At 39.6% G+C, this 25595-nt stretch overlaps 2 protein-coding genes across 2 annotated transcripts in view; both read left to right on the top strand.

Annotated features, from left to right (window-relative positions):
* The window catches only part of LOC134754971 (uncharacterized), a 567282-nt gene that overhangs the window by 299125 nt on the left and 242562 nt on the right, over positions 1–25595 (top strand).
* Positions 4383–25595, top strand: part of LOC134753770 (uncharacterized) — a 52924-nt gene continuing 31711 nt past the window's right edge. The window contains exons 1-9 of the mRNA XM_063689708.1: positions 4383–4389; positions 9962–10038; positions 10817–10999; positions 12174–12542; positions 13392–13564; positions 14468–14595; positions 15995–16165; positions 20531–20858; positions 21655–21804. Of these exons, the coding sequence (XP_063545778.1) occupies positions 4383–4389; positions 9962–10038; positions 10817–10999; positions 12174–12542; positions 13392–13564; positions 14468–14595; positions 15995–16165; positions 20531–20858; positions 21655–21804 (1586 nt within the window). The remainder of the gene's footprint in view (positions 4390–9961; positions 10039–10816; positions 11000–12173; positions 12543–13391; positions 13565–14467; positions 14596–15994; positions 16166–20530; positions 20859–21654; positions 21805–25595) is intronic.

Genomic DNA, 25595 nt, shown 5'->3' with positions numbered 1-25595 from the left:
GCTGGTTAAGCATGCAAATGTTATCTTAAAGCTATACGTAGGTGGTCTTAATCTATTACATTGTTTACTTAAAACTATAATTTCTATTTAATATTACTATATTTGGAGGAACTCATTTAAAGAGTAAAACACCTGTTTTTGAGCCAAGTACATAGTTGGGCTTTGAATGGATTTAGAGGCTGGGGTTTGATATTTTCAGGAAGGGCATTAAATATTTTTATACATAAATAATAGCTATTTTTTATTAAAAGTGAACTGTTCGGAACGAAGTCTAATACAAGTTTGTGAGGATATCTTGTATTTCTATGGTAAACACCTATGGCCTTTTTAAGAAGATCTGGGTATTTTTTTACAAAAACTGCTGCCTCGAAAATGTACATGCAGGGTAGTATCAAAATTTCATGTTTGTCAAATAAAGGTTTACAAGAATCCCGCGGACCAATCCCACACATTGCCCTTATACATTTTTTTTGGGCTATAAATGCCCTGTTTATATCACTACAATTACCCCATAAAAGGAGGCCATACCTTTAATTTGATGCAATATACCCATGATACGCCATAAGGACTGTGTTCCAAGTAGAGTACTGTGTCCTAACAACTCGCGACAAGCTCGCGACGATGTTTTTGGATTTAACTTCACGCATCGAACAATACTAGCATCAACCCATTGATTTGTTGATCGCCTGCGACCGGCTCCAGGCAAGTTCGCCTAAGTTCCCTGTTTTTAATGGGTTTTTTTACGAATGTGTTGTCCAGCTCCAACCGAGATTGCGAACATCAATGGAAATCTGTTTTCTTGGCATCTTGAACGTTTGAGTAATACATGAAAATGACTGAGAATTGTCAAGAATAATACAATTCAGTTCACTGTTATTAATTATAAATTAAGGTTATTGTATTGTATATTTTATTATCTCTCATAAAGCATTTGTATTATTTATTTTGTCCAGAGTAAAATGACACAGTCGATGTAATCACGCTCTAGAAGACATGATTATGATAATCACAGAAATATGTTTTAATGCTATTATAGCTCATTACATGTACTATAAGTTTTCTATGTACATATACCAACAAGAGGCGAAGTTCACAAAAGGAGTTGTATAAGAAAGTATATTTTTCGTGTATGATTCTTTTTGTCCAGTACATATACATAGTAGCAGCGTCGCAGTTTCAGGCGTTTTTCACTGAGTTATTAATTACAGAACCAACCAAATTTTCACAAGAATTGTCATTACGCTCATTACCTCTAAACAAGACAGAATAGGGAATATTAGGCGAAACTCTGCGTAGAGGGCGCCACTACCCACAGTCTGAGGGTCTATCGCGGAACAAGAAAATCTAAATTTTGTTATCTAACATCTCTGTCATTCTTACATATTCGAGCGATAAAGAGGCAGATAGCGAAATTTCGGATTCACGTTTCCCGGTAGGTCCTCTGTAAGCAAACCGCCTTTATGCATTAATGTCATTTTTTATTATCTGAAAACTTGTCAAAAACCTGTTAAAGGTACAGTATGTATAATTTACTCTGAGGTTTACTAAAAAGGCTAGTGCTGCACTCTGGTGGCAGAACATTGCAATAGTATCCCCTATTTTACCCAAATAATACAATACTAACTAGGAGGAGAACGATAACTCCATACAAAAAAATGTCCCCTTCAAAAGTTCGTTTATACTCGTGGCAGTCGTGGCGCTCTCCTTGTATAATTTTTGACATTAGCAATGGAACTAAAATTGACAACCGGCGTAGCCTGGCGGGTATTGGTTTGGTAGTAATCCAGTTCAAGCTAATGGATTTGGGTTCGAATCCCGGCGAGGGAATTTTTTTTTGTATTTTTTTTACTTTTTGTTGGGGTGAGGTTTTTAAATTAGCACATCACAAATAAATAAATAAATACGTTAAAAGATATTTGATTGATTGATTACTATATTTAGAAATTATTTAAATAGAAAAGGTAACAAAACAGTTACGTATTATTAGGATATAAATCTCCTAGTGAGTATTATATTCTTTGATATAAATATTTTCATTCCTTTTAGGATCAAAAGAGCTTGATTCGAAAAATGTAAATTGTTATCATATCACATCTATCAGCCCAAAACAAAAACAAACATTGATATGGCAAATGGCAACAAGTTGTTATTATATTTATCCGGTTATCGGACATTTTCTGCACCGGGAAACTAGTCTAGATATGCGGCAGATACGTGGACTTTGAGCTTTTTCAAGGAAAAGATATGAGGGCCCAGGATTATATTATTATCTCACGCTCAAGCCATCTGCTGATTCACTCTTTGAAACAAAAGTCACAAATTAAACAATATAACCTAACTTCCTAATAACTAACCTCGTTCTAATTGCCACTAGGGGTCTAAATTTGCCAGCTTAAACAATATGAGGTTTTACATCTATGATGACTTTTTATTATAATTTCGGACGCGATATAGCGTCCGCGGCTCTTACGGGGATAGTAATATTAAATTATTATATTTGAATTTGGCAATTAGAACGCTTATTTTTATTTAACAATTAATATATTTCATACCTTGAAATGCAATTATTGTTGTTTCTGGGTACTACAACGGTTTAAATAGGTCTGTGAGAAGACGCATTTAGATATGTTGCTCGTGCATATGAATAGTTTTTATTTTATAAATTATCTAGCCGTTGCCCGCGACTTCGTACGCGTGGATTTGTATATTGGTGGTTATATATTCTACATGAGCATAATATAGAACATTATGCAGCAAAAGATATCAGTAGGGACGGTTAATCAATTATACAACGCATGAAATTTGTCTTTCGCAAAGTAATCCGTTTCCGTCTATTTTAATATAATGCCCTTTTTACCAAGTGTCAAGTTCCTAGCTTAAAAGAAAATTCGTACCACATATAAACTTACATCCCCTTTTTAACCCCTCTGGGTTGAATTTTTAAGAACGTTGAAATAACTTTTTTGGAATCTTTTGTAGCATTGCATTTGTAATAGATTCACTTTCAACCCCTTTTTAACCCTTTTAGGGGATGAATATTTAAAAACGCTGAAATTACTTTCCCATTATTATTTAGTCCCACACTCACAAAAATATTTGATCTCCATACAAGCTTTCAACCCCTTTGGTCCACATTGGGGGATGAATTTTTAAAAACGCTGAAATGAGTTTTCTTATTTTTTTATTATAATTAATAAACATTTATATTATAAAATTTAAACCCCAAGACAAACTTTCATCCCCTTTTAACCCCCTTAGGGGTTGAATTTTTTTGTAATCGGCTATTATGCCTTTCTAGGAAGTTTCAAAGTATTTGTGATGGATTCAAACTTTCAACCCTTTTTTAACCCATTTAGGGGATGAATTTTTAAAACGCTGAAATCACTTTTCTTGTATTTTAATAATATGCCTTTATACGAAGTTTCAAGTCCCGCGCTCAAAAAAAATTATGATCATACAAACTTTCAACCCCTTTTTCACCACCTTAGGGGATGAATTTTGAAAAACCCCTTCTTACTAACGTCATAAAAGCTACCTATTGTGAAAAATTCAGCTCTCAAGGTTCAACGGTTTGGGCTGGGCGTTGATTTAAGTGAGTCAGTCAGTCAGGACTTTAACGTTTATATATATAGATAAATAGGTAAACATATTTCAAGTAAACAAATCGTTTTATATGAAAATTTGATATTTTTGAGTTCAAACACTTTAATGACATCATTGACATTACACTTTTGTCTTGTCTATATTCTTACCGGCCAGATATAAAATAAATACACGTCTACTTCATAAAAGACAAATCAAAATATATTTGATAAAATAGTTTGATTTTTTCCTGAAATTGTATAGACTATGTAACAAAGGGTAGTATAATATATAGGATGTAACTACTATAACTACTATACTATGTCTATGGTATAGACCAAGCCGGTTCTAGCAATGTTGCTGTAGTAAAATATTTTTATGTTAATAACTGGCAACCTTTTCTTAAGAACGGACAACACTCAGGGACAATACATAGAAGATTTTGAAGGGTCACATCCAAAATGTGACAGTTACGTAGGAAATGGCGCCTACAATTTCCTAATATTTCTTGTCGGACTATAGCTAAAGGCTGACAAAGTCTCAGATTATGTAGAAAAGTAGGTGATTAAAAACAAATGTACCAATAAGTTCTGGCACACCAGTATTAGACATATGTCATTTAAAAAAAGGTTTATGTCAAAATCAAAGTCAATGAATTTTGTTGTAGTAAATAATAACGATGTTTACATTTGATTTATATATTCAATGAAATATTTTGGATCATTTTTCGTTTTTCGTATAGTTTATTGCTCACGTTTCTAATTATTCGTTAACATATATATGTTTACGATAAACTGAATATGGCAGGTGCGTTACATTAATAATTAAGATTACCTGTAAGTACAGTAAGACTATACGGGACAAAATCCGGGCATGCATGAATTGCATGATATGGTACATCTTTTAAATTAAATATTATCAAGCAGCACTTTTTTTAATAATTTGTAACCACAAATTATCATCAAAGTACCTAATAATCATTACTAACGTGTAGAACCGTCACCGAGAACCAGTACTTTGCGCCATGAGTTGCTGCCGTTTTGGCATCAATTCAAACCATAGAAGCTGAGCGTGAATCTCGCGACCTAAACGCGTAAGCGCCATGAATTATACGGCCTTTACGACGTTTTGTTCGCGTGGTACAGTTTGTGATTGCGACATCTTTATTGTCTGGTACGTCGTCTCTGTAGTAATAATAACTCAGTGTATATTCCACAGTACCTATTTTTTTGTACAATGTCTTCTGGCAGTTTACCAAATTCTCCTATAAAAACATTTTATTATTTTCTATTATACAAGCCAAATTATACCTCACTAAATGACCTGGCGAACTTAGTTTCATCTATATCTATCTATATTTTTTTCGCAGTCTTATTCTTTCATTTATAAGAACCTTCTCCTGACAATAACAAACACAACAAAAAATAATTTGCGAAATTGATCCACCCGTTCACGCGTGATGCGTGATGCCCCGTGACCAAGTGAAATGGGATTGATTTATATGTATATATAGAAGATATAGATTACATTATCTTTCTACAATAGTTAAAACTTTTCTAATTATATTCAGATTGAGATAATTCTGAGGTGTTTTAACTTTAGTGATGTGACTTTTTACAAAAAATGCCTCCCATATAAAAACGACTTTCAGTGCCTGGAGTCGAAAGTCTTCCTGACTAGGTACCTCAAGTAGAAGTTTCAAATAGGATGTTTTTGGTAAGATGACATTTTAATGAGTATGAGCGACAGTTTATAAAAATATAAATAAAATTGTGGCTTTGTAGCAGGAAGCGAGTGAAGATTATCAAAACACAATGTCCAAAAAATGTTTTGCAATATGGTTGTATTTTCAGTAGATAAAACTATAATTACAAATTATTAAAATAAAAGTACCGCTTAAATATGTGCATCCGGTAAAAAGATATATATACCAGATCATGCATGCCCGGATTTGGTCCTGTACAGTCTTTATCAATTATATTTTGCCAGAGGACTGTAGACAGAGAGAATCCTACTATCTTTGTACTAGCATCCAAAAGAAAAGGATGAGTATAGTTTTTTTTGTTCTTATTAACTGACAATTTGGTTTAACCATCAACTATACCTTTACAAATTGCTCGTAACATGCTTACCACGAACAAACAGACCAGGGTAAATTCTAGAAATAGTTTTGTTCTGGATGATGTGCCATCGGGAACTTTCCATAACTTTAAAGCATCCACATGGAATAATTCATTAATTTGTCAAAACTTAGCATGAGGAATGAAATTTTCTAAACTTTATTGCTTGTATTTTTTATTTATTTCCCAGAACTCTACTTTTCAGATTTTTTGGAAAGTTTCCGCAACCATATATGTGTCATCTGTAGTACTTGGGGGTACTTAAAGGGGTACCAAACTCATCCAATTAGTTGAATCACGTGAACGAAATAGATACTTACTCAGCCGCCAAGTTGCATGACCACTTTATAAATTTATTCATTCATAATGTGTCCTTGCAATGTTGCAGCTCGCTAGTAAGTAGTAGTAAGCTCCTAGTAAAGTTCGCACTGTGCTATAGAAAGGGTGGGTGAATTTTAGGGGTAGCACAGAAGCCCTCTAGATATTGGCGCGAAGTAGCAATTGAAGTTTTAATTTTCGAATTTACGCCTCAAGGTGGTAACCCTCCAAAGCGCACGGGATCAGTTTGTACCATTAGTAGACCAGTAAATTGTCAATGTCAAGTTTTTGTTTTCGAGTTAAGCTATAATGCACCAGCAGGTAGGTTGTGCTACGCCCCTGTAATGCACAAGCTCAGTGGCGTAGCTAGGCGTGGGCGAAGTGGGCCGTCGCCCACAGCCTCGCACCCCAAGGGGGCATCGCGCGAGGCCCCTTCGGGCACTGTGGACGAAAAGGGCCTCGCAGATGCGATTTCGCCCACGGCTAGATCTAGTTCACGCTACGCCACCGCACCAGCAGGTAGGTTGTGCTACGCCCCTATAATGCACTAGTAGGTAGGTTGTGCTACGCCCCTACAATGCACCAGTAGGTAGGTTGTGCTACGCCCCCACAATGCATCCGTAGGAAGGTTGTGCTACGCCCCTATAATGCACCAGCAGGTAGGTTGTGCTACGCCCCTATAATGCACCAGCAGGTAGGTTGTGCTTCGCCCCTACAATGCACCAGTAGGTAGGTTGTGCTACGCCCCTATAATGCACCAGTAGGTAGGTTGTGCTACGCCCCCACAATGCATCCGTAGGAAGGTTGTGCTACGCCCCTATAATGCACCAGCAGGTAGGTTGTGCTACGCCCCTATAATGCACCAGTAGGTAGGTTGTGCTACGCCCCTACAATGCATCAGTAGGTAGGTTGTGCTACGCCCCTATAATGCATTAGCAGGTAGGTTGTACTACGCCCCTATAATGCACCAGCAGGTAGGTTGTGCTACGCCCCTATAATGCACCAGTAGGTAGGTTGTGCTACGCCCCCACAATGCATCAATAGGAAGGTTGTGCTACGCCCCTATAATGCACCAGCAGGTAGGTTGTGCTACGCCCCTATAACGCACCAGTAGGTAGGTTGTGCTACGCCCCTATAATGCACCAGTAGGTAGGTTGTGCTACGCCCCCACAATGCATCAGTAGGAAGGTTCTGCTACGCCCCTATAATGCACCAGCAGGTAGGTTGTGCTACGCCCCTATAATGCACCTGTAGGTAGGTTGTGCTACGCCCCCACAATGCATCAGTAGGAAGGTTGTGCTACGCCCCTATAATGCACCAGCAGGTAGGTTGTGCTACGCCCCTATTATGCACCAGTAGGTAGGTTGTGCTACGCCCCTACAATGCATCAGTAGGTAGGTTGTGCTACGCCCCTGTAATGCATTAGCAGGTAGGTTGTACTACGCCCCTATAATGCACCAGCAGGTAGGTTGTGCTACGCCCCTATAATTATTATAGTGATGTCCCGCGTTGATCTATTTCATACTTATCATCAACATTTGTGATGAAAAACAATGCATACATAGGTTCCATCGCGGCTTCTTTAATGTCACTATCTACTTAAATTTACAATATTATTATACTCATTAATCCGCAGAAAGAAAGAGCATAGGTATAATTAAATTTGCCTACTCGTTCACAAAGCATCAGATTAAATAATGTTTTGTATTCCCAAATGCTCTTAAAATGTGATGATAATAAATACCTACTGTGAAAGTGAAGTACCTAATTCGTTATACCTGCCTAATAGCTCTCGGTCATTCTTCAAATGACGTGCACGTGACGTTAACAAATTAAATTAAAAAATAATGGTTTTGTTCACACAAATATTTAGGATAAAAAAAAAATGAAGTTTGGTATAAATTATAAACTGAAATAGATAACATACACCAAAGAACCAACCACGCTATACTTCTCATGAAGCTTGAAGCACTAGGAATTCATAGAGACTTGCTCAGATGGGTCAAATCATACCTCACTAATCGTTCCCAAGCTGTAGTTCTTGGCGGCTTCAGGTCAGATTACATCGATATTCCCTCCGGCGTGCCCCAAGGCTCACATCTCGGTCCTCTTTTTTATAATGCTTACATATACGACATAAATACGTGTTTTGTCACCGCACGCCATTTATTATATGCAGATGATAAAAAAGTTTTTATGCGTGTTAAATCTTTAGCAGACTGCGAACTCCTGCAGAATGATCTTAATAACCTAGTCGATTATTATTCCCGTAATAAGATAACAATTAGTGTTACTAAGTGTCAGTGTAGAAGTTTTACTCGAAGTCCTAAGCCAATCAATTACTCATATCACTTTAATGGCGTAGCGTTAAACAGAGTCGATGTTGTGTGTGACCTGGGTGTAATTCTAGGTTCCAAAATGACAATGAGAAATCACGTTGACTCCATTGTTAACAGATCATATCTAATCGCAGTTTAGGCTTCGTCATGAGGACCTGTAAACCTTTCCAAAGCTTGTCATGTCTAAAAGTGGTATATTATGCATATGTGAGATCCATCCTTGAATATGCATCACCTATCTGGTCGGTTTGTTACGTTGTTCATAATGACCGCATCGAAAAAATCCAAAAGAAATTTGTAGCTCATTTAAATTATAAATTATATTAAATAGAAAACATCTGTTGGGTACGAGGGTAATTGCCGGGAATATAAACTCCTTTTACTTGAGGATAGGCGCAAATTGGCTGATATGAGTCTACTTTTCGACATAATTAGAAATCGTTTAGACTGTCCTGAACTATTATCTGGCCTATCGTTTCGAGTTCCAAGACGTCGAACTCAGCACACAACTCTGTTTCATGTTCCCTTCCACTCCACTAACTACGGTTCTATTCCGTGTTATCACGAATCCCTCACTTGTATAACACTGAATTTTGCACTGCTGATCCTTTTGTAGGGTCTAAATATAAATTTAAAAAATATATATATATTCCGTTTTGTTGAGAGAAAATGAAATTTAATAACTACAAAATCAGTTTCTGCTTGAATTTTAATTATTCTTGTAATTTACATTTAATTTCAGTAGGTACCGGTAATAATTCGTTTGTTAAATAGGTATATATACATGATATACATCCTATTACAATTTATCTAAGTAAGTATTTAATATATCATAACTTTTTCAAGCTATGTGCTCCTGTGTGCCAGGGAAATGCAATTAGTTGTACCTACGTTATAGGAAGATAACTTTCTAAATTCTTATTCCTACTTATTCTATTAGTTATAAAACTTCAGGTCCAGGTGCTTAATTTTGTGGATTTTGGCTGACGTCTGACTTGTAACTATTGCATGTTTCATGTTTTTGTATCAGAATTAGATTAAGTGAAATTAAAATAATTTTAAGAAGTAAATTAAACTATATTACTTAAATATTTTACAACCAATATGTAGTACTTCTAGCGCAGCGAGCATTTGTGTTTATGTAATGTACATTCTCGTGTTTTGTTTGTTTTTTTTGTTTTTTTTTTTTATCGTTACATAATGTAACTCAATGGATGACTGTTATTGGCCTTGTTTTATGTAAACATAATTATGTCTTAGTTATATTTACGGCTGTTGTTATCCTTAATACCAATAAATAAATAAAAAAAATAAAAAAGTTACTAAGTCCACTGGTGACCGAGGCGGGAATCGAACCAGCGTCTTCAGCTTACGCGGCTAACGTCCTGACCACTAGACCACCCGGCCACGGCAGTACCCGTCCCAAATTCTCCGGTGTATGCTTTGAAAGGCTAGGCGCCTTTGACCAACTCTAAGGGCAAGCAGTGTGTGCTTGCACCTCCTATACAAAAAAAATGTTTTTATATGTTCCCTAGTTTGGTACAGTTTAGGCAGGAACAATCGCTCTCCAGGAAATATTTATTCCTCTGGTTTCTGGTACAGGTTCTGCATCTGGTACTGGTGCATCGGTTCTAACGGACATCCGGTCCATGATCGACCTAGCAATCGGCACGCCGGAGGTAAGCACGAAGCTCTAACTGAGTAGTAAGAAGAAGTACGAGCAGGAACTCTTAATTTTTAAGGTTCCGTACCTCAAAAGGAAAAACCCTTATAGGATCACTCGTGCGTCTGTCTGTCTGTTCGTCTATCACAGCCTATTTTCTTCGAAACTACTGAACACATATGAAATAGAAATTTGGTACACATGTAAGTTTGTGACCCAAAGACGGACATGTAACGTAAACAAATGAATTGTACCTTACCTATAGATGACAGGAAAACCTATTAAAAATGTGCAGTCAAGCGTGATTCGGACTTAATGAGCGCTAGCGTTTTTCTGCTCACCAGTTGGCGCCACTGTTGATGGTGGTCCAGAAAAACAGATCTCAAAATACTTCTATGCTTATTTTTATAAAATTATACGTTAAATCTATACACAAAGCTATTTTAACGTCTACATTTGCCGTTTTTTTAACCTGTTTAATTATGGATATAGTAGTTAAGTTGGCACTTTTAGACCTCCATCTACACTAGCGCCGCTAGCGGCGAAATTGAGCGTGATAGCAGCCCTCATTACTTAGTTTTTGATCCGACCCCTACGGGGTTTTTAAAGACATTTGGAAATTTCACTCACGTTTCACACAAAAAAATTACAGGCATTGCACGCGCGGTTCACATACCTAGTACTACGAACACACCCGAGCAGTAAGCGATTCTTTCGCTAATGGTCCGCGAATAGCGCGATATAAGCGTATTCGCCAGATCTGAACTCACCTTGTGACAACATGTGACATGCAGATGGGTGTGGTGGACTTCTGCATGCTGCACACCGTGCTGCACTGTCTGGCGCAGCAGCTGAACGCCCTGGACAAGCCTGTGGAGTTGCTGGGCGGCGCCACGCCACAAGCCATGCCCACCGGCAGGGAAATTCAGACCGTTGCCATCACCGAGTATATCGTCGAGACCGCCGTCGCCACTGCGGTATTTCATTTGCTGATTTATCTGACCTGGCTGGTTTGATACTGCACACCGTTGTATGGGAACCCTGCACTTTGTGACTACGCGCTGAAACTTGGCACAGTTGATTCTTAGATTCTTAGCTAGTTTTGAGTAAGTATATTCAGACCGGGAGCCATCGAGAGCCACGGTACATTTAGTGGGGAGGAAGTTCGACGCGACGTGTTTTAGTTTTTTTTTGATAATTACCATTTTTTTAAGTATAACAGAAACCTCAAAGCAAAAAAAAATCTTAAATCTTCACTTATTTAGTAAAAATAAATAGTTTATTATATAAATCTGTTGATGTAGGTACGGAAGATAAAAAATAATATTAAGCTTGGGTCAGGGTGATCTCAATTTAATGCATGATCGTCCGTGAAGTAGGGTTTAGGTACTGTTTTAAACACACTAAAGGCTAATATATATATATATATATATTTTTAGTTCTTAATATTTTGAATGAAACAACGCAATAAAGTACATTTATTTTATATATTAGAAGATCCACTGCACAGACAGAAGTGGAAATTTAAGCTGCCTGGTTTTGCAAATGCACCAGCCGCGGCATGTTTTTTGCATTTGTTCCTGACATTTTGTAGACCTGCTTCACGTACGATCATGCATTGAGATCACCCTGACCCACGCTTAATATTATTTTTATCTCCCATGTATCAACAGATTTATATAATAAACTATACATTTTTGAAAACTAAATACCTAAGTGTAGCTTTACGACAATATTTTTTGTTTTGAGATTTCTGTCAAACTTTTAAAAAAATTGGTAGGTAATTTAAAAAGAAACTCAAATACGCTTTTTAGTCTTTTCTACTTTATTCATTTTTTTTTGTTACATAGTGCATTGTTTTATTTCTTAAAATAGATTCCTCATCCTTAATTTATTTGAAAATGATATGTTACATGGCCTTTTTTTTTAACGTTGGGGAAATGCGTTTACGCATGCCACCTGGTCCGGGGAAACCAGGAGGGATGTCGGACTGACCAGAGAACTACCGTCTAAAACCACCAACGAGTGCCGAATCCGTCTTAGATGGGGTGCCGCAGGGTCGCTATCAGCATTCGACCGCATGCGGCCCGGCGGGCGGCCCGCAGGCCGTGAGCATTTTTGGGTGCCACTTGGAGTGACCCGTCCTGTGAGCTAAAAAACCGCAGGGACTCCCCCGGAGCCCTGCGCAGCCCGCTACGGTGGAGGCAGCAAGCGCGCATAGCGCCTGGCTCTGCCCCCAGCCCGTCGTCGGCGGAGTGGATGCGCGTTAGGGTCGTTCTCACGCGCACGCTCCGCTGCGACATAATTTCGTCGGTGAAGGAGGCCATCGCCTTCCATGCCTCCTCGCTGTCTAGCATGGACTTAATGGCTCGCCAACGAAAGGTCTGCTCCTACTGTTGTTTGAAGGATGGTCCGCTGGGGCCCCCATGCAGGGCATTCTTCGAGAGTATGACGCGCCGTGTCTACCGGTGCGCCACACTCATGGCACATGGGGGATTCCTCCCTCTCTATGCGGCGCAGGTACTTACCAAAGCATCCATGGTCAGTAAGTATCTGCACCATATGGAAAGTTAGCGTACCATGCCTCCTTTCCACCCAACGTTCCAGATGCGGCAGTACTGCGTCTACCGTTATCAGCCCATATTTTGCATCGTCGAGCTCTGCCCTCCATCGGCGAAGTGTTTCCACTTGCGCTGATGCCCGGATATTTCGGACTTCTTCTCCATCTGGGAACTCTGCCGCCGCTCTTCTTCCAGCTCTGTAGCGGTGAACCTCCGCAAGAATGTGAGCCTGAAGGTCCCAGGGAGGGTCTGCCGCCAGGATCGTTGCCGCTGTGAACGATATCGTACGATACCCACGTACTGCTCTCAAAGATATTGTCCTCTGTGGTCCACGGAGCAGAGCCCTATTTTCGGCAGAAAGGGCATCAACCCATGTGGGAGCGCCATATAGGGCCATACTCCGCAGAACACGAGAGTAAAGGAGTCTACATGTAGAATTTGGCTCACCCACGTTGGGAAGCAGCCGGCCGAGGGCTGCCGCTGTAGATATCAGCCTAGGGGCAAGAATGGCAAAGTGCGCCTTAAATTACCAACGGCCATCTAAAAGGAGGCCAAGGTATTTCATTTGGGCCCTGAACTGCCACAACCTCACCATTCACTCTAATGCTCGCATTACGAGGGGGTCCTCTCCTCGGACCGTGGAAGAGCAGAACTTCCGTCTCTGGAAGGGACACCTGGAGACCCAGCTTGTGGATTCGTTCAACCACAAGTGAGGTCCCAATGGTCACTTTCCTCGCTGCATCTTCATAGGAGGAACCCCGACACGTGATAAGAGTGTCATCTGCATAGGCCAGCACATTCATTCCAGGCAGGACTGGGCCCCGTTATAGCCAGTCGAACCCTACATTCCATAACGTGGGCCCCAGGACAGAACCCTGAGGGACCCCCAGTTCAACTGGTCGCCGATGAAGCTGACAATTTCCGTCTTCCCACGTTACGTAACGATCTTCCAGATAGTTGTTCAACAGTCGCTGCAGATAGGTGGGTACTTTAAAGAAACGAAGTGCCTCCTTAAGCGTTTCTAATGGGAGGCTGTTAAAAGCGTTCTTGACATCGAAGGAGACTGCCAGCATTACATTTCCGCCATCTGTAGCCTCTATTGAGAGCGTTTTCAGGTGGTCTATTGCGTCAATTGTCGATCATCCCGCACGGAAGCCAAATTGCTTGTCCGAGAGGTTTGGGCCCGTCGGGTCGGACGAGGCGATCAGCTAAGATTTTCTCAAGGAGTTTACCCACCTCGTCCAGCAGCACTGTGCCTCTCTCAAGAAGTGTTAGTGGAAACTGCCCTCCCGGGCGCACAGTCACCGCCACCAGGACATCCAAATCACCCACCCAATGTGGTTGAGACGGAATAAAATATGGCTCGCAGGCCACTCCTATATCGACCTGCCACTGCATCATGGACTGTAGGAAAAGGTCCTGGGCCGCGATGCAGTGGTTAAGGTTAGTCTGAAGGAATTCAGTACGGGAACCTTGATCCATTACTCTTGCATATTGTTAATCTCGGCATTCTCTTGTTCCTTAGGAGGGCCAGCATTGGAGGCAGTCCCGGTCCGTGAGGCCACCTTCCCTATAGGTGTAGGTTTACATCTTGGGCTACCCATCACATGAGTGTGGGGCCTGTTTGTCTCTGCACACACACTGAGCAAGCTGCTGCTCGGTGCCCTTCTTCACCACACCGGTAGCAAAGATGCTCCCTACTCACCTCAGACGGACACAATGGCTTCGTATGTCCTACACCCATGCAGCGATAACATCTCATTGGAAGCTGCTCCAATGCGACTACGCGCGCAGAACTCCAGCCCACTAAAACGCGTGCCTTTTCTACCAATATTTTAGCCGCGGCTACGGGACACCTTACCACTATGGCACCCATTCCCCCAGGACCGCGTTGGACCCCACCCGCCTTGACCAGGTTGAGAGCGCAGCCCCCAATCCTGGCTACAACCGCTGTGGCACTTTCGCTTGTAGCAGAATCGTCCAGATCCATTATACGCACGGTGGCGCACTTGGTGGGCCGGGTGACAGCTGCAACCCCCTCCAGCACTGGACGCAGCTTTTCAGCTAATTCTTCGGCCTTAGCGGCTTCAAGCTCCTATGGAAGTTCAACCATCCTCGCTCCTGAGGCAGTTTGTCGGAACTTAAGGGAAGGGATACCCATGTCCCCGAGGTTGACTCCTGCCACTGCCTTATTCATTACATCAAAGTAACTCACTCCTCTTTCAGCCGCTTCCGGTTGCAGTGAAATGACAACCGCCGCAGTTGTAGGAGCCTTCAGCTTGGGTTTGGACTTGACCTTTTTCTTCGTCTCGTGCACCACACTAGCTGCAAGTGCCTTTTTTGGCTTCTTTTTCTTTTTATTGCGGACTAGAATAAACCCATCCTTATCTGCCGTGCTATTTTGATTGCTCTGCGCTTGATGAGGACGAGGACTAGTTTCGCTAGTCCCTGCGGATAGTGACCTGGCAGTAGCAGTCGGTTGCCGCGGAGTAGGCGCTTCCCTTCTGCTCACCACTGAAGCGGCAGTGGTGTTGGGGTTCGTCTGTAGGCTCGGAGTTTGTAAACTTCGTATCTTGTCTGCAGCCAACGGGGGCCGGCATGGCTTAGGTGGGAGGAGACGGTCCTCGATTCCTGCTAACCGCGCGTTTATTATATTTCCTACAGAGGATATAATCGAGCTCTTGAGTTCCTCTATTACATCGCTGTTCATTGAGAGAGCTTTATTTTGAGAATGATGATTTTTGCTGTCTGCCGAGAAAGAAGCTCTCATTTCCGCATAGTCTCACCGGTAGGCCTTCATCTCGGTCTTCATATTTTCAACTTCCCGCCGCAGTCGGTTGTTATCCGCTCTTAGGCGGCGAATTTCTTCCGCCTCCGACCGGGAGGCAAGGATATTTACCATATTGTTTAAAGCAGAAATTTCTTCTTTCAGGTCCTTACTGTTTTTCGCTCTCATATTTTTAGTCATTCCTGCTACCGTCATCATTTTAGTTTTCAGATCTTCGATAGATATGTCACCGGCCGAGTCCGTTGTATGAGCCTGCTCATACAGCCAGCTCTGCCCCTGAATTGGCCAGTTCTGATGGAACCACCTCTTGGAGGCGTTTTTGCCATTCTCTGTTAGCGGCTTCTTCGCGGGCCTCTTCCTCCGCGGCACGTAGTTCCGCCCTTGCCCGACTTAACTCTGACACCCGGCCGGCACTGGCTTTACCGCCTCTGTGGCTAGTTGACATTTTGGTCGCCGGTGGTTGCACTTGATCTAGATCATCTACGTCTTCAGATTCAAGATCTATAATTTTGTTTGCTGGCCTTTTGCGTAGAGCATATCCACCTATCAAAGGCTCTCTCAGTATCTGGACCTGATAAGATCCTCCCTCCACTTAAAATAGCCGGTTCTGTCTCCGTGGTTAGGTGACACTCGCACTGGCGCCGCAACAAACTGCACCTTCGGGGCGCTCGTCTCCGTCGGGCCCTCGGAATCATCCATTTCAGCGTCCGATTCTCGGGGGGAGAAGAATTCTCCCCCACTGGGCAAGTCATTGCTGTCCACCTTTGTGGGGGAGAAGAACTCCTCCCTCCCAGGTGAGAGGATGGCCTCCGCGGCACGAGCCCTCCTCCCACAGAACACCCTCGTGGGGATTGGTGTGGGGGTCCGCACATATTCTTGCGGTACCACGGGTGCAAATGCAATAATTGCGGCTCGAAACAAATCAAAAATTAACTACTTTCAGTTAGTTGAGGCTTAATTCAAAATTTCTTTTAAAATCGTTTCATAGCACTTGAGCCTTGTTTCAATTTGCAGTTGTATTAAAAATACACGCAATATAATAGAACATGAAATACAATAAACCGGCTAAAATTGTGTTTTAAAAATGATTTTTTTCTCTTAATTTTGCACTGTTGATAATTTTCAGTAATAACTTTCCCTTAATAATCTACAGGTCTCATATCTAATGTTTTACCATATCAATTAGATACGTTAAAGTTTTCTCGTATTTATTTATTTTTGACCATTGTTTCAGCCCATGAAACCCAAGACAATAAAACCACCTATGCGTAAGTTATTTTTTATTATTAATAACGCAGTTTTATTGTGATCTGTCTCCTTCGAGCTTCGGTTCTGCCGCCGCCCCACGACCCCACCGGACTGAGGCGGGGACAGATTTAATTATACAACCGAGAAAATTGCAAAATTGTATTTATTTATAGCACGTCATTGTGTTATAAGGTTATAACTAAAGTGCTGTCCGTTAATTATATTTTGTCAAAGTTAGGTTTTAGTTATTTGTTTGAAGAGGTACTTACATTTATTTATTTTTCTCCCACAGCACCTGCTGAGTCTACACTTTTAGTAGGTAAATAAGATACTACTTAAACATACTTAAAATAAGTCCTAATGAGGAGTAGGTATAATTACTTAATAACTTTTCTAAATACTTATAAATATTTAATACTTATTGACGAGTAGCAAATTTAAGCTTATACGTGGAAAACTTTAAAGATAATACGGCGTCAACCCTTGATCGCTCCGTGGCGTTGTAGTTTTATGAGATTCCGTCTGTCAGATATTCTGATGCAGGTACAGTAGTTTACGCGGATGCGAATTCGCACGTTGCTCCGGTATATGAGCGAACGCTATGTGCCTAGGTAGTAGCGACGTCCCGCTCGCACACCCGAGCGAAGTGCGAATTCGCATCCAATGTGAAGATCGCCTTAGCACCTTTTCTTAATTTTTTCCCCTGGATTTCAGCCATGGTCTTATTAACATTTGTATATTCATGATTCATGAGTGGTCTCGTAAAACGCCTGAAAAAATAGAAACCTGACCCTGTAGGTACCCTAAAATTACAATTTTACGTTCTAAAATTTGAGTTTTTAACTGATAAGCAACCAAAAGCAAAAGAACTTTCGAAATGCGAAAAAACGCTGGATGATTTTGGGGTCGTGATCCCGAATGTCAAAATGCGTTAAGTGGTCATACATATTAAACAAATTTCCCCATGGGACTAGACTAACCACAACATTTTTTGGTTGATTTTTCTCCAACTAACCACCAGATATGAAAGAAATTTGAGATAGACGTTAAAGGGTATAAAAGGCATCAGCTAAAAGTTAATAATTTATTATCAATGAGAGTGAAATAATTTGGGCCAGGAAAATGACGCCTTTATAAACTAGGCTAAAATGTTAATCTAATATGTAATATTTGTAAATAAATGCATTAAGGATGCGCTTAAATCCCCAGTTTACTTACTAGTTTGAACTTGTACTTGTTTGAACCATAAAAATATTTATTTTATCTATATTTGAGAGAAGGCGTGTTCAGACTAAGGGGTGTACCGAAAAAAAAATGTAAACTTCAAATGAAAAAAACTGATGCAAATGATAAGGAATTTTGGAATATAGGATTACTAGAATAAGAAGCTACTTTTATTTTATATAATTATCAGGTTTTTTTTATTATTATTAAATTTTCTGCAGGAGTGATAAGAAGCTTTTTCCTAGCGCATTCAGTGGCAGCTTTTTACGGAACTGTTTTTCATATTTGCCTGCACCATCCCAACAACTGCTGGAGTTGTTAAAGTTTTTTGGTTGTTTTATCCTTCTCTTTTAATACACTCTTGATTTGAGCCCATGAATAGTCGAGAGAACGGCACTGCAGGACGTATGGTGGTCTTACTTTGCTCATCGTCTATTACAAAATGCGACTTTTTGTACGAAGGAAATTGTATGATTTTGACTTGGCCCAGAAATTATTAATAACGTAAATTTTCGGTTACTTTAGCTATCCTAACTTTTGTACGAATCTATATACTATGTTTCCTTATTACCCCAATTTTTCACGATAAATATGACGGGCATGCGGGGGCGGGCGCAAATTCTATTACCTAACAATCTTTCTGATGGTCCTAGGGTCACTTGTTCCTAGAGGTCTGCCGCTTCGAGACCTCTGTTCAAGAGACAACGTACAAAATTATTTATTTATATTATGAAATGCACGATACTTCGAGATCATTTTAAGTGTATCGAATCGAAAGCAAGCATGGAGGATGTTGAAAATTTTCTTGCGTTTTGGAAAAGATTAAATTTCAGTGATCTCTTGTATTCACCGGTGTAACGTCGCATGGCGTAAAACCAGAATTATTTATATTGGAGTATATAATTTAATAATAGGACTTTTAACTGCGGTTAGAAAGCTGTCGTCATCTTGCTTGGAAATAAAATTACAGCCGTTTGAAATTAACAGTTTTTTTTTCGGCACAGGCTTTATACGTGTGACAAATTTATCGTTTTAGCGTTAAATTAAAGGATTATTTGCACTAAGTAAAGCTTGAACTCGCCAAAATTTGGCCATATAAAATTACAAATTGACAACTATTGTGGTATCATATGTTCCTCATGTTATAGCGATTTTAATTCAAGCGAACAAATAAAATTAAATCAGTGTGACAAAAATTATAAGCAAAAATTTGTGCCTACGTTTTGGCATGTTCAAGTTTTAATACATAATCTTATGCAAAATTTAAGCCTTTCCAATGATGTATGGAACTTTAATGTAAGTCATACAGAGTTATTATAAGTTATGATATGCTACTTGTTTTGGAGAGAACCGCAAGGGTGATACGTCTCACAGACTTACTGCACGCGGTAACAGTAACTTTGGATTTTTTTAGGGTTCCGTACCTCAAAAGGAAAAAACGGAACATCACTCGTGCGTCTGTCTGTCTGTCTGTCTGTTTGTCTGTCCGTCTGTCACAGCCTATTTTCTCCGAAACTACTGGACCAATTAAGTTGAAATTTAGTATATATGTGTAAATTTGTGACCCAAAGATGAACATGTAACGTAAACAAATAAATTTTAAATACGGGGGGGCATTTTTGGGGGGTAAATGAGGAAATTAAAAAATAAAGTTTTTCAAACTATATGGTGTTACATATCAAATGAAAGAGTTCATTGTGAGAATCTTAAATATATTTTTTTATAATTTTAGGATAAACAGTTTAGAAGTTATTCAAGAAAATAGGCAAAAAATTACCATTCCCCTCCCTTTATCTCCGAAACTACTGGGTCAAAAATTTTGAAAAATACACAAAATAGTTCTTTACCTATAGATTACAGGAAAACCTATTAGAAATGTGCAGTCAAGCGTGAGTTGGACTTAATAACTTAGTTTTTGATCCGACCCCTACGGGATGTTTAAAGACATTTCACATAAAAAATACATTTTTAAATTGTGTAAAGTACGGAACCCTTGGAACGCGAGTCCGACTCGCACTTGGCCGGTTTCTTTCTAGCATAACGGTAATTATCACACTGTTACTTTTACGATGCCTCTCTGTATTTATATGAATAAAATAGTATGAAGTATTTATGTAACCGGTTTAGTAAGTAATAACACACGTGTGACACCTAAAAATCGCACTTTGAAAATACACCCTCCTATTTTAAAATAAATCAATTTATTTTTCAGTGGAACGTGTCAAAAGGGATTCCTGTGAGTATTATTCTTCTTGCGTAAGTGGTTTTACTACCTCTTATTCGGGGTATTTTAATACTGAATACTCGAATTATTTTGTCGTAAGTACTCATACTTATTATTCCTTACTATTATCTTTATAACCTCAAATTAGAAAGTTTGTAGATGAGTGATATAATAATTCATTCAGTAGTTTTCAATCTACAGCAGTTCAAAATCAACTCTGACTTGTGAAATTTTTGGACGTTTCCCTCTAATTTGTTAGACCAAGTAGTGAAAAAGTAACTGCCATCGCCATTTTCGCGCATGTCATTTCATATATTCGTGTTCAGGACATCATACTGAATGCATTGATACATGACATGAGCGAAAATCGATTTCTAGAAGACTTACTATAGTCACTATAGGTCTGATAGTACTGATAAGTACCTATTATCTTTGCGACCCTATATCCAATTTTGGTATGCAGCACCCCTTACCTCTTCGAGTCCCACCGGGCTGAAGGCGATGCCCGATCGACCAGCAGCGCCGCCCGCCGGCCGGAAAACCAGAAGCAAAGCTACTTCGGAAGGTCAAGAGGAAGGTCTGCTTGAAGAAGATGGAGGGCATGAAGAAGTTGTGAATGGGGTAGAAGGCAGGCAAAGGCAGGGCAGAGAGCCCCGGCGAATGACGTCATCGGAGAAACTGTCTTTGGTAACATTGAGCAAGTTCAACCTGCTGGAGAACGTTGTTCAAGACCTCAAGGATCGCGTTTATGGTAGTATGCCAAAGAACGAGCAGATATTAGAGGAAGTCAGGTTCGTATGGTTTTATGCTGTAAGGTCAACCGGGATAAATGCGTCTATTAAAGATATCTTCTAAACTGAACATTTTAGAACTATTGCAACCCTGTTTGTTCGAAGTATGACCAATTGGCAACCCAACTTTTAATGGCTATAATAGTTATAATAGGTTGCGTTTTGAAGATATCTTCAATAGACGCATTTATCCCACGTGACGCATTTATCCCGGTTGACCTTATTAGGTACTAAAACGGCCGCATTACACTAAACTGCCTTGAATTATGTGTCTCGTGATAGACGTAGCGTAGGCAAAACGTAATTAGTTGAAAATTGTCAGTGTTATTTTTGTTACACGCACGCACTCTTATACGATTACTGAATATGACGCTTGCTTTTGAGGCGACGAGAACGCTTTATGAGCGTAATTAGGTAATTTATGATTAAACATTTGACAATTATTATTTTTATACTACGTCGGTGGCAAACAAGCATACGGCCCGCCTGATGTTAAGCAGTCTCCGTAGCCTATGTACGCCTGCAACTCCAGAGGAGTTACATGCACGTTGCCGACCCTAACACTCCTCTGCCTCGTTGAGCTCTAGCAACCTTACTCACCGGCAGGAACACAACACTATGAGTAGGGTCTAGTGTTATTTGGCTGCGGTTTTCTGTAAGGTGGAGGTACTTCCCCAGTTGGGCTCTGCTCTAGATCTGCAATGACATCCGCTGTCCTGTGCCCTACCACACAAAGCGAGATGTCATTCGCAGTGCCCATACCTCTCTCAATTAGACATATGGCTCCTTTGCGCAGATCTCAAACAAACATGAAGGCAATTACTGACATGTGGACCAATTTGAACGTGTCGTCCCGACTGGAAGCTGCCGAGACGGGGCTCGCCAAGCTCAGCTCCCTGGTTGAAGACCTGATAAAGGAAGGCGGCCCGAGACCAGGAGCAATAAGGTATCACACCTTGAGGATTCGAAGTATGGATTGTATAGAAGTGTAAAGTAATTTGACGTCTGCGGTGGCACTTTCACAACATCATCAAGCTTAGTTAATAAACTTTCACACTCTGCAGCCTGATCATCAACATCATCAAGTTTGGGTAATAAACTTTCACACTCTGCAGCCTGATCATCAATATCATCCAGCTTAGTTATGAAACTTCCACACTCTGCAGCCTGATCATCAACATTATTCAGCTTAGTTAAGAAACTTCCACACTCTGCAGCCTGATCATCAACATCATCAAGCTTAGTTAATAAACTTTCACACTCTACAGCCTGATCATCAACATTATCAAGTTTGGGTAATAAACTTTCACACTCTACAGCCTGATCATCAACATCATCTAGCTTAGTTAAGAAACTTTCACACTCTGCAGCCTGATCATCAACATCATCAAGCTTAGTTAATAAACTTTCACACTCTGCAGCCTGATCATCAACATCGTCCAGCTTAGTTAAGAAACTTTCACACTGCAGCCTGATCATCAACATCATCAAGCTTAGTTAATAAACTTTCACACTCTGCAGCCTGGTCATCAACATCATCAAGTTTGGGTAATAAACTTTCACACTCTGCAGCCTGATCATCAACATCATCCAGCTTAGTTAAGAAACTTTCACACTCTGCAGCCTGATCATCAACATCATCAAGCTTAGTTAATAAACTTTCACACTCTGCAGCCTGGTCATCAACATCATCAAGTTTGGGTAATAAACTTTCACACTCTGCAGCCTGATCATCAACATCATCCAGCTTAGTTAAGAAACTTTCACACTCTGCTGCCTGATCATCAACATCATTCAGCTTAGTTAAGAAACATTTCACACTCTGCAGCCTGATCATCAACATCATCATTATCATCAAGCTTGCTTAATAAACCTTCACACTCCTGCAGCGTGATCATCAACATCATCAAGCTTAGAAAATAAACTTTTATTCATAAACGTACCACAAGCCGTAATTAGCTAGTAATCGTTAATCTTAATCTGTCATTTTGACTTATGTATTGTTAAATGTCCATGGGCGACGATGACTGCTTCTCATCAGGCGGCTCGTCTGCTCGTTTGCTGACTATCACATTAAAAAAAAACTAATTGAGGATTGTAGTGCGTTTATTAATAACGCCATTAAAACTGCATGATCATCAAGTTATAAATGGAGACGAATTACAGCCGACTTTTGCCCAGTCAACACGTGTAAGTAAGTAAGTAAATATTCTTTATTGCACCAAAATAAACTACAAAGAAAGATAATAGATATACCTGTTTTAGAATTAAACCATAATAAAAAATCTGCCAAGGCTCGCGGCCCAAGAGCAAGTCGGGCCATTCTCAGCATAGGGTTCCGTAGTTACCATTCTGTCAGAACTGAGAAGAAGGCTAAACGGGGGCTTCCTAATGGAAGTAAGTATCATGTACATTACAAGCGAAAGGCCCATTTACATGGTGCAAGTTTCTCGCACGTTTTGGGGCGAGGAATCGTATGACATTATCGTATGCAATAATCGCCAGGCGAGTATCGTATAAAAATGTTTACATTCATGCGAGAAATATAAACTCGCCTACGATTATGTCATTCGATACTCGCACGGAGATTATCGCCAGGCGAAATAGTTTACACGAGGAGCCGCATTCTAGGGAGATATTTGCTTACGATTTCTCGACTCGTCTAAACTCGTTCTCGTATGACATTTTTTCACATACGTGGTTGTATCGCACGAATCGGTCCGAACCGATTTTCATACGAGTTTTGCCAGTCAAGTAACGTGATTAGTTGGTAATCATTTACCACTAGGTATCCTAATATTTCTTATATATAATAATATTTCTTGTTTCTCATATTATTTTTACAAGCTTTTATATAACTTGCAAATGTTTGTTTGTTTGAATATGTTTGTTCTGGCCAAATCTTTCCTATACATAATATGTGAGTTGGGTGACAATGCAATATTATGGTACCATTGAACTGGTCTGATTATAAACAGAGGAGGTGGCTTGGGAGGGAGTGGACATGGGAACTCTTATAAAACAACGCAACCTAAATGTGTTTGGGGTTCGTTAAAATTCTCTCGAAGAGTATTTATTAGTTGTCTGTTAAAAGAAAACTACAAGCAGCGATAATATCTTCTGTCAAAAATGTTTTTTTTAACAAATCAAATTAATTTAATGATTTTAATATAATTTAAGTTGCATTTATTTTAATATTGGCTCTTGGCTGAAATGGCGTGACGTTGCCCTTAAGAAAAAAAGTTGGCGGGAAATAAGTAGTTAGCAGCATTCCAAGAAAACTTTTGTTGTGCGTTTTGGCGATTAACAGAGAGCGAAACTTTGGTGCCGATGACAGACGTATGACGTTAAGTCGCATATAGGATGTTTTTTAAAACAACGTAACACCTCAATGTTTCTTAATAATGATAATATACATATATATATGTATAATCGTGTATTTATAAAAATGCTTGGTAATTTACACAAAAAATAATGTAAACATTAAAAAACGACACGAGTAACATTTTTTATTGGGTAATGACAATTCTAATCTAATGTAATTCAAACAAAAAATATTATTCCTCGTGTAAATAAAACAACACAACAAAACGTTACTCTGAATGACGAAGTTTTTTTTAAATATTTAGATACACGTACATTCAGGGCAAAATAATTCTTGAACCTCTCGCTAGTTAACAAAATTGGCGTCGCACTGGTCATAATTCCTATAACCACACCTGGAGCAAATGTTGTTGACGGTCAACCATTCTTCATTTAAATCAATTTCTTTTGATGGGAATAACGCTAATCGTTCGCCAATGCCAATGCCAATGGTTCGTTCGTGGGATCGTTGCTTGTATGTTGTATTGTGTCATTTTCGCTCCTTCTCGTTCAATATGCTTTGTTGTTGTCAAATGTTTCTCTATATTGCTTGCTTTTGCTGTTAAATTTTGGTCACAGCAGGAGCAGTACATTTTTTCATTTTTCAACAACAATCAGAAAAGGAAATTCCTGCAAATACGGCTGCATAGACTCCATAGCGACTTCAAGCAATAATATTTCCGTTATATTTTACTAATAAAAAAATAAGTTAACAGAAATTGGTTGTCATTTCCAACAATATTGTTTTTAACATGACAAAGACAGTTAGTTATGTTTTATACGTGTCCAGTAGTATAAAAACTCTCAACTAAAGTTTCAATATCAGTAAACTAAAGAGGCTAATAAGTATCTATAATCTAGATAACAACACTCTGTATTTAGCTTGACGTCATACGTCTGTCATCGGCACCAAAGTTTCGCTCTCTGATCGGCGATTAATAAAACATTTAAAATGTAAAAGTAAAATTTAAAACGAATAAATTTAAGTACCGACACAATCAGAACAGCCTCTTGCAATGCACTCATGATGACGACTGATAAGCATATAAACTCGAAATACGATTCTCGCATTTAAGTTTTGTTTACGTGGAGACATCCAATCATCAAAGGCGAGGAGATTATCGCCCCTACTTGTACGATATCGTACGTATAGTTTACATGATGAGATATTTTTTCTCGTTCTACGATAATCGCATGGTCGAGGCGAGAAACTCGCACCATGTAAATGGGCCTTAAGGGAGTACCTTCGCAGCGCTTTGTACGTCTTTTTACTATTAAGAAGAGAAGACTTTTTGCAATTACTCAAAAACGGCTTGACCAATCATGTTCGCTATAGTTTTCATTGAAAGTTTTAGTAATTGAGCATTTGTTTTA

This window comes from Cydia strobilella, chromosome Z (assembly GCF_947568885.1).
Source record: "Cydia strobilella chromosome Z, ilCydStro3.1, whole genome shotgun sequence".
NCBI lineage: Eukaryota > Metazoa > Arthropoda > Insecta > Lepidoptera > Tortricidae > Cydia > Cydia strobilella.
Note: the sequence above shows the minus strand (reverse complement) of the source record. Positions and strands in the feature narration are given on the sequence as shown.